Source organism: Puma concolor, chromosome B2, assembly GCF_028749965.1.
Source record: "Puma concolor isolate L17-30 chromosome B2, mPumCon1.1.hap2, whole genome shotgun sequence".
Taxonomy (NCBI): domain Eukaryota; kingdom Metazoa; phylum Chordata; class Mammalia; order Carnivora; family Felidae; genus Puma; species Puma concolor.
The window spans coordinates 107,940,047-107,950,139 of NC_141671.1; the positions used below are offsets into that span (position 1 = coordinate 107,940,047).

The 10,093-nt window shown below is 37.6% G+C and overlaps 1 protein-coding gene across 1 annotated transcript in view; it reads left to right on the plus strand.

The window, feature by feature from the left end:
• Positions 1 to 8,158, plus strand: part of NUS1 (NUS1 dehydrodolichyl diphosphate synthase subunit) — a 32,276-nt gene extending 24,118 nt beyond the window's left edge. Inside the window, exons 4-5 of the mRNA XM_025925939.2 lie at positions 1,237 to 1,336; positions 5,357 to 8,158. Coding sequence (XP_025781724.2) covers positions 1,237 to 1,336; positions 5,357 to 5,447 — 191 coding nt within the window. The 3' untranslated portion in view covers positions 5,448 to 8,158. The remainder of the gene's footprint in view (positions 1 to 1,236; positions 1,337 to 5,356) is intronic.
• Positions 8,159 to 10,093: the final 1,935 nt, after the last annotated feature.

Here is a 10,093-nt window from a genome sequence, read left to right on the forward strand (position 1 = left end):
TGGTAAACCTATAATTTTTTCCATTTGATTGGGGGTAGAGGCATGGGAGTTAGGACCGTTCCCAGGCAGGAAAGACAAAGACCCTTACCGTTCTTACCTGAAACTCTAGCTGGTGTTTCATTTTTTTGTTATTAAAAGAATAATTGTCTGCTTCTGGCCAGTATCCGGTGCCCTTAAATGTTTGGTTTTGTCAGTTTAATACATATTTTTGGGGGGAGGATTCATCACCTTCTTCACACTACCCTTAGCCAGAAATTCCTTCTTGCCATTTTTTATTTAATTTTTTTTTTTTTGAACTAAAGAGAATTTGCTCTTTAGCAGTCAAAGGAATATATATTCTTCTTAGTCCACGCACCTTTACCAATATGGACTTTAAAGAGACTTTTTTATGGAAATAATTCTTAATTACTGCTGGATGAGCCTGTCTAATCTAGTCTCCTTATTTAACAAATGAAACAACTAAGCCCCGGAGAGGTTGTGCAACCGAAAGTTAGTGGCAGAATTGAGGTTATTAGAAACTGTTGCAGCCTGGGTTTCTTGGATAATAGCATCTTTTCTGTTCTACCAGTGACTATTTTAATATTTATTTTACTTTATTTTTTAAGCAGTTGAACTATCCTTATCCCCTTTTTTTCTGAAACCAGGTCTTGTATGGAAACCAGTTTGTGAGACTGAATGGCCATGCCTTTGTTGAGGCAGGTGTCTGGTCTTTTCCCTTCCTGGGCTGGAGCTCTGGAGAAAACATTTATACTAGATAGCTAGGAGCTGGGTTTTTTTGTTATCAGCTATAAAATAAGGGGTATTGGGGAAGGAAGGGTTCTAGTTACTTTTATGGTTCCTTTTCATCTCTGAAGTGCTGTGATTCTATGGCCAGAATAAGCATTTGTGCCCCTAAAGCAGTATGGTTCTCAGGGTGCCAGGAGAACTTTGGAGTCTTGAAAGATGGATGGGATTTGGGGGCTGTCTGTATGGTTTAGGATGGGAGTGGGCTTACCTCTTCTTATGAGGTAATCCATTCAGTCAAATGGTCTTTAGAGAAAGCGTTCACGTTTGGAAATAACATAGATACTAAAGTATATGTTGGGCAGTGGGGTGGTGGTATGGAAACATATGAGTGAAGCTTGTGAAGAAAACAGATAAAGCATAAAAAGCCAATTTGATGAACAGATTTTGCCCTTGGTCATTTTATTTGTGAGCAATGCATGTTAAATTCCTGTGTATTTCTTTCTTTATAAGGTTCAGATGGTTTCCCCGATCCCGATTTAGTACTGAAGTTTGGTCCTGTGGACAGCACATTAGGCTTTCTTCCCTGGCACATCAGATTGACTGAGATTGTGTAAGTAATTAAAAGTGTACTGACTTTGATTCAATTCAGCAAGTGTTTCTTGAGCCTAGCACTGTACTAGGTATGGTGAGAATTCTGAAAGACTTACAATACTGGTCCTTTGCCTCAGATATTTCACAGTATCAGTGGTAAGATAAAGACTCAGACACAAGAGAGAGTGCTTGTGCAAATATCTGGCATTAATACAAATTTCATAGGAGACGAGTGAGAGAGATATGTCTGTGGGTCAGGGTTGCTGATTTTATTGTGTTGTATTGTTTGGTTTTTTTTTTTAATGTTTTTTTTTCAACGTTTTTTATTTATTTTTGGGACAGAGGGAGACAGAGCATGAACGGGGGAGGGGCAGAGAGAGAGGGAGACACAGAATCGGAAGCAGGCTCCAGGCTCTGAGCCATCAGCCCAGAGCCCGACGCGGGGCTCGAACTCACGGACCGCGAGATCGTGACCTGGCTGAAGTCGGACGGTTAACCGACTGCGCCACCCAGGCGCCCCTTTAATGTTTATTTTTAAGAGATGGAGAGACAGAGTGTGAGTGGGAAAGGGGCAGAGAGAGGGAGAGAGAGATACAGAATCTGAAGCAGGCTCCAGGCTCTGAACGTCAGCCCAGAGCCCAGTGTGGGGCTTGAACCCATCAGCTGTGAGATCATGACCTGAGCCGAAGTCGGATGCTTCACCAGCTGAGCCACCCAGGTGCCCCCATCGTTACTGATTTTAAGGAAAAGGTCTGACATACTCCAGGGCATGTAAAATGGATAGAATTTTTGTAATTACAGAAAGGGTGAGAAGTATAGGGGATGATGGACAAGGAAAAAAGAAAAGCTGGGAAGTGAGGAGTGAACATCTCATTTTAGAGAAATCGTGAGGGAACCGGCCCTACCAGAGCACAGAGATTTGGCATTATGACATTAGATGGTAGTACACTTGACCCTGGAACAATGTGGGCATTAGGGGTGTGGACCCCCTGTGCAGTCCAAAATCTGTATATAACTTTTGACTCCTCAAAAACTTAATAGCCTACTTTTGACTGGAAGCCTAATTTAATACATATTTTATGTGTTATATGTACTATATTCTGTATTCTTACAATAAAGTAAGCTAGAGAAAAGAATGTTATTAAGAAAATTATAGGGAACAGAAAATACATTTATAGTACTGTACTGTATCAAAAAAACCAAATCTGCGTACAGATGGACTCATGCAGTTCAGACCCATGTTGTTGAAGGGTCAGCTCTGTAAGATGAAAACAAATAATTTGGGTGTATTGATGCTGGGAAGGTTTTAAGTACCAGCACTAAGAATATGCATAACGGTTTAGACAGGAAGTAGGAAACCACTGAGCCTGTAGGTAGTGTGGAAATGGTGATTTTAGAAGATTTGTTTGGCACCTGTGTACTAGAATAGATCGGATTTGGGAAAGAACCTGGTAAAGAGACAAGTGAAGAATCCTTGGCTATGATTTAGGGCATAATACAGCATGGAGAATGAAATTGCTTATCTAGAGCAGAGTTGGGTAAACTTTTTATATAAAGGTAAGATGGTAAGTATTTTTGGCGAATGTGTGATCCATACAGTCTCTTTGCAGCTACCCCTCAGCATTGGCAGTATAGCTGAGCAGCCACAGACAGCGCAGAACAAATGTGTGTGACTGTGTCGTAATAAAACGTCATTAAAAAAAAAAAACAGGTGGCAGGCTCATGGGCTGTATTTGCTGACCCCTGATTTTAAAGAGACTTAGTAGCCTTAAAATATATTTAAATTCTGAGTCTTAGGAGGAACATTCTATAAATTCTGTCTCTAATGAGAATTATTTATCAAGCATAATTACAACTGTGCTAAAAGTCCGAGAAGAAATGAAATGACTCCTAAGCTGTTAAGCCTAATTATGACGTTACTGAGAGAAACTACAAAGTCAAGGGAGCATTGATTTTGAAAAAAAAAAGGTTGATTTCAAGGATAAGATGATTTCAAAGCCATAGTCTATTTCGTGGAAACACTTACAAGGGCAGATGAAGATGCAGAATTGGTCCATGGATGAGAAGTCAAGGGGCTAAAAAATGTATATTTAGAGTTTGACAGTACTTAGAAGTAGTAGTAGTTGAGTCTGTGAGAATAGAGGAACTTTCTCAAGTGTATATAGAAGAGCACAGTATCACGGGATCTTTTGGCCTTTTAATAAATGCTCCAAGTTCAGGGGCAAGACAGGGTAAAGGTGTCAAATAAAAAGGCAGAAAAGAACCCGTAGCATTGTAGAGTCAGAAAGGACTGTAGATCATATGGTCCTGCCTCCTCATTTTGTAGGCGTGAGGAAAATGGGGAGGAGACGTAGCTCTTACTATTGCTTGTAGTAAAGTGGAATTAGAACCCAAATCTCCAAACTCTGGTTTTCCGTATGATGGGTGTATGTTTCTCTTGTTTCTTTTTCTCCAGGGGTTTTCTGAGTTAATTTCAGGTGCCTTGTGCATTGGGCTCCAAGAAAGGTAGCAGTGCTGCTTTGTGAGGTTGAGAGTAGTTTGAAGGGAAGAGTGTGTTTTAGAACAGATACATCTCAGTTTGAATCTTGGTGATGCTTTTCAGTAACATGACTTTGGATAGCTTTTAAACTTCTCTGTATTTGTAAAATGGGTATTTTAATAAGAAGTTGAGGATTTAAGTCAGATAATGGACATCAGATACTGAGCACATAATAAGCTTTCCTGTGGATCTTTGTACATGTGTCTGTCATGGCCCTATCACATTATATTAAGGTTTGCTTTGGATTTGTCTACTGCCCACCAGACCGTAAGCACCTGATGTCTTAACGTCTTAACCATAACATGGAGAAGTAGAAGGGTGGAGCCCTAACAGAACAGACAGGAATGGCAAGACCACTTTGGGGGCAGTGAGGAGGTAGTGGCGCTAAGTGCTTCTTGAGTGATAGGAGACGAAGCTATTGATGAAGAGGATAAAATGGGAAAGACTTAGTCAAGTGGGTTGTTTGAGGAGGACATCTGAATGAAGCAAGCTTCAGCAAGAAGAGTGTCGTTGACTTGTTGTTTGAGGATATCTTGTGAGGTTATCGCTGCAGTGGAGTGAGTAAGATAAAAGGTTGATGGCAGGATTAATAAGAGAAGGAAGTGGAGGAAAAGGAGACTTGTTTCAGAATTTTTGGCAGTTGAAGGAAAAAGCTTATAAGTCAATTATATTTCAGTAAAGCTAGGGAGGGGAAAAGGAAGGACAAAGAAAGCCTAGCTACGAGAACCAGCACATGGTCAGACAGGAGTCTGTTCGTGGTAAGTTTGTTCAGTCTTTTTTTTGTGATGTATGTGCCTGGAGCTCCCAGTGCGACTTGTACTCTGACCAGGTGTTTGGCTCTGGTACAGTTTGGAATTCCCAAAGCCTCACAAGAAAGCTGTGTACGTTAGAGAATTGTTTATGTCAATTATTGAAAATTATTCTAAGTATTCAAAATACCTAACAGGGAACCTTCTGGCTGTACATTCATTCTGCCCTTAAAGTGTCTTCACATCGCACTGTGATTGCCGCCTTGAGCGAATGGAAATGGTAGAGATGAACGTTCATTTGTTGGTTGCTCACCGCGTGGCTTCGACATGCAGTCGCGTGAGGGTGCTGTGCTGCTCTGCCAGTGCTAAGCCTGGCTTTCATAGACCACTTCACGCAGTGCGGGCTTCGCTCTGGCAGAGAGGACTTCCTAACGTGAACGTGAATGAGATCCTTACAAATAGGTCTCCAGTTCTGCATTGATTTAGACTTCGGCTGATACAGGTTCTGAATCTCTGTCTTGCTACAAGTTGCTTTTCTCTCCTTAGGGAAAGAAGGAGAGATTATTTTGTACTTGCACTGTTTCACAGTGAGTTTAGCTGTCATTTGGTAGAAATGGTTTGACATACTCTGTGTTTATCATTTACTTTCTTCTGTCCTTAACGTCTTTTGGGGTATTTTCCTTCTGGTTCCCCCCTCCACATTACAGTGTATCATCTAATTGCTTTTTTTCCCCCTGTGCTTTCTTTTCAGCTCTTTGCCTTCCCACCTAAACATCAGTTATGAGGACTTTTTCTCTGCCCTTCGTCAATATGCAGCCTGTGAACAGCGTCTGGGAAAGTAGTGATCCCTGGTTGTGTAATTTGATTTCAGGCTTTTGGAGAAAAGGACCCAAGTGACTCTGATGTTTACAAAGCACCTATGAAACCCTGTACACACCTAGTTCATAATCCTCATAATTTATCAACAAACACAAAAAAGTGTCTTACTTGAGAGTAAGGGTATGTGTGAATATGTGTGTGTGTGCGCGCGCGCGTGTGCGTGTGTGTGTGCGTGTGTGTAAATAAATTTATAAATGGGGGAAGTATTGGAGAAGGAAATACATAGATCTGCAACTTTGAGCAAATAGCAGCAGTGTTTTAGGAGCTGAAATTTCAGATTTAAAGACTTCAGCCTCAACTACTTCCCTATTTTTGTGGGGAGAGGAGGGGGTAACTAGAGCTATTTGGTTGTTTTGAGCAGAGGGGAATCGTTTTTGTTCAGTCTTTCCTAGTGACCAAACTTAATTTTTAAGAATAATGTATTGACTTATTAAATGGAACCGTTTTGAGTCTGAGGGATCTCCAGAGGGATGGAGTTCTGTGTTGGTCACATGTTAAAAGTTTGCTCACCTTTGGAGTAGAGGGAATACCTATTTTCAGATATCCGTCCATTTTCATCTCATTATAGATAAACAATGTGACTTGTGAGTGTTGCTCTGATGTCTGTGTTCTGGGTTGTGAAAATTATTTGAAAAAGAACTCTTACTACATTGAAATGTAGAATTTAAAAAATTTAAATATCAGTCAAAAAAAGGTGAAAAAGTTATAATCTTAAAGGATTATAAGTTGGAAAATTTCCTAAAATAGGAAATAAAGTTTGATTCCCTTTTTTATTTGGTGGGCAGTATGTACCCAAAGTTGGTTTAAAAAAAGATTCCCGTTAACTTTCTATTTAAAAGAGCATTTGAAAAGTTATCAAGGCAGCTTTTTTCCCCTAAAGTAGTAACCTATTACTCTTTGGAATAGCACATTTAGGTCTATGTTAGTTCCCAGGATTTTTACTCAGTAAATCCTGATGGTGGGGAACTTTGCCTAAAAGATCTTTAAGTAAGATTGAGGCCTGTGTAGGTAATAAAATATTACCAAAGTCTACAAAAGTAATTTAAGTTAACCTTACATGTTCTCTTTCATGACAGAGAACAGCACTGGTTCTGTTATTTTTTAAATGAATAAATGATTTTTTGATGTTTAGTATTTCTTCCCTCACTACTGATCCTTGGACAGAAACCATTCTTTGTACTTGATGGACTGTTTTCAGAAAAATCTTAAGTGTACAATAGTTGTCTAAAATTGTACATTTAGAATGGAGTAGCTTAAATACTAGGTCTCAGAAGTCTAAAAAATAGCAAGGAAGACTAGGCTTGGAAAGCAAGGTCTAAAGTTGCTTGTCATGTTCTAAAGCTCTGAGGAGGAATAAATGTTTGGACTTTGGACTATAAGACCCCATTTATGATTTTAAAAACTACACTTGAAATAAAATGATTAAACTAAATTTTGGTTCAGTGACATTACTTTGCACTTCATAGTCCTTTGTACATTGTGAGACTTTTTTTAAGTCTTAATTTATTGCTACAAGTTTTGTGTGAAACTATAGCATATCCCTGAACTTTACCAATTTCTGATTTCTGTTCCCCTGTACTGTGATCCATGTTCTGTTGAGGGTTTTTTGCCTTAGTTTGAGACTGAATTTATGTCTTTTATAAACATGGTATGTGTCTTTTATAAACATTCTGGAATATGTATGGCTTCAATGAATAAATTTAATGGGTCTGGTTGAAGTGAAGGGATTTAATTTTGGTAAAATGAAGTTAATCAAACGTTACCCACTGGGATGTAGCCAAAGTCTCTAAAAGTTTAATGGTTAAGGCTTTGTACTTTTATTTTCTCCTTCCATTTCATAGCAGTGTAGTATTACACATCAAAGTAAATCTGTAACCTGTGACTTGAGTCTGTTATAGTCCTAGAAAGAGACCCTTAACACAAGTTGCTAAGGATTCTGAATTCAGATATAAGCATTCCAGATCCTTCTCCTCATGAGTTTAACTGCTTGTATGGTCTCCACAATTTGAATGGCATTGGTCATTCTGGAGTTCCTGCCAAAATCATCACAAGTTCCACATCATCAGGGCTCCCTGGGCACTCCCAAGAAGAACTGATAATCTTAAAGTTTAAACAAACTGTTATCTTTAGGTGTACTCAAGGTATTTGTCTTTAAATTGTTTCTTCTTGACACCCCTGACAATGGAAAAATTATCAAAGTAAACCTACTCTAAGGATGGCAGGTTGGAGCATAGCAAAAAGTTTGCGTGTTTGAATCCATTCCCAATTCTGGTTGTATTTTGTTTCTTAAAACTGATTACTGTTACAATAGAGTTTGAAAGCTGCTTTTGACGTGAATAAAAGAAATCCTGGTATATTGGGACTAAAGCTTAAGAATACTTGTCTCTGAGAGGAAGGTGTTCTAATGTTAAGGAAACAGTGCCAAATACACTGTGCGTATCTACAGTTTAATCTTTGAATGTATGTTATTTGATTAGCTCCCTCCTGTGTGATGGCACCATGCATAGAGTCAAATCTTTGTGATGTTTTGTATGGCTATAGACTTTGGCAACATGTACATAATGTGTAAAGCAAGTTTTTATGATTGAGGAATCAAATTTATTGAATTTTATTATTGAAAGTTGAAACAACATGTATGTACAAAAACAATAAAAGAATATACTCTTTTCATGGACTATAGTATTATGTGAATGCTACATTTATTCTAAACATTTAGGGCCTGCAGAAATGTACTGAGAAACTCCTGGCTAGATAGCAATACTGTTTTTTTTCCCCGATGGTATGTTTTTGATTGAAATATATTCTCATTTTAACCAGGTTAAGCATTTGGAATCTTAATGGTATTTACTTTTTGCTAGATAACGGCAAGATAAAACTCAGCTTTGCCATTGCTAGAGTTGTCAAAATTCCACAGTAATTAAGATCAAATTGATTTTTACTGAACATGGAATGCCAAGTTAAAAATGTATGTGTGTACTCTTTTAAGAAATTTGACAGTCCTTATCAAACTAGGAAATAGAATGGTAAGAACCATGGTTTGTCTTACATTGCATAGAATATTCGTTTTCTGTGTATCTAATTGCAAGACAGATTTTCATCTGAAATCAGGTTTTTCAAAGGGCACATTTTTAATTTTGGTTAATAGGAAATGCACTTAACAAAAATTAGGGAGAGTTCAGTATAGTTTGAAATAAAACCCAGGAACCAAGAGTAATGTAAGCACTTGTCCAAAAATCCTACTTGATAGGCCACAAACTGTGATAAAATTGGTGGGGAAAGGGAGTGCAGAAAGAATTTGCTTGTGGTTTTATTTATTTATTTATTTTTATTTTTTATTTTTTGCTTGTGGTTTTAAAAAATACTCATTATAGAAAAAAATAGAAAATTTAGAGAAGCTACAGTAAAGGAAAATAATTTCTAATACCATCATTCATTGGTTACATTTTTGGTGACAATCAAATTTTTTTGTACTTCTATTTGAAAAAATGAATTCTGTAACAGGTTTAATAAAGAGATTCTTTTTAAGCTACAAACTATAAATTGAGAGTCTTGCATTCTGTTTTGTATTTAATTATTGTGTCCCGATATAAACAATCACATGAGCACATGAAAATGGGAGAAATTACAGTCCACATTCAGTTACCCTTAATGAGTATTTAACCTTAATCCAAATTCTTCAAGTAATTTTGTACTCCTCTTTTTTTCCCCTCCATCTGTCTTGTAGAGATTTGGGAACTATACATAAATTTTAGCATCTAGATTCATACATCCGGAAGAATGCAAAAGATAAAAATTAGATCTACTCCGAGGTCAGACTATTTGGATTACCTGCTACTGACCGTGTTTATACTTCCCATCATTAGTAGTTTTAATCATCATTTAAGTTTAATGAGGACCAGGAAAACAGGATGTTTGGCTCAGAGAAGGAAAACCTGAGCAAAATGAAAAGATCTGAAGGTAGGGCAGTCATAACAGCATAGTTCTACTTGTATAGAGTATCTAATATTTCCATTCTGATAAAGATTGATTTCAACTGCTGTATCTTTAATGGATCTGATTCTATGAAGCCTTCCTTTCTTTTTGGTAAATGTATATTTTGCAAGGTTATTCCTCAGTAACAGTTACTCATAACTGCCTTAAATTTCTTATTTTTACAAAATTTAATAGAAAAGTAAATAATGGGAATAGTAACCAACTGTTTTAACCAGAGAGGAATCAATATTTTAATTAGATTTCAGATAATTAAACAATGGAACATCAAGAAAAACGTGGAAGTTACTTGACAGATATTTGACAGCATTTGTCTAGAGCAGTGGTTCTCAACTGGAGTGATGACACCCCCCAGTGGACATGTGGAAACATTGGGAGACATTATTATTTGTCACAACAGGGGGCATACTACTGGTATCCAGTGGAAAGAGGCCAAGCTAGGGGTGGTGATGGATAGTGCCTAAAATATGCTGTAGCATAACTTTAAAAAGCAAATCAAGTTTACTTGAATCTATAGTTCATGGTTTAAAGATGAAATACACATTTGCTTGTATATGCATATTTTAATTCTGTGAAATGATACGTTAGCTTCTTTCCATGCACGAGTTCTCATTATTTT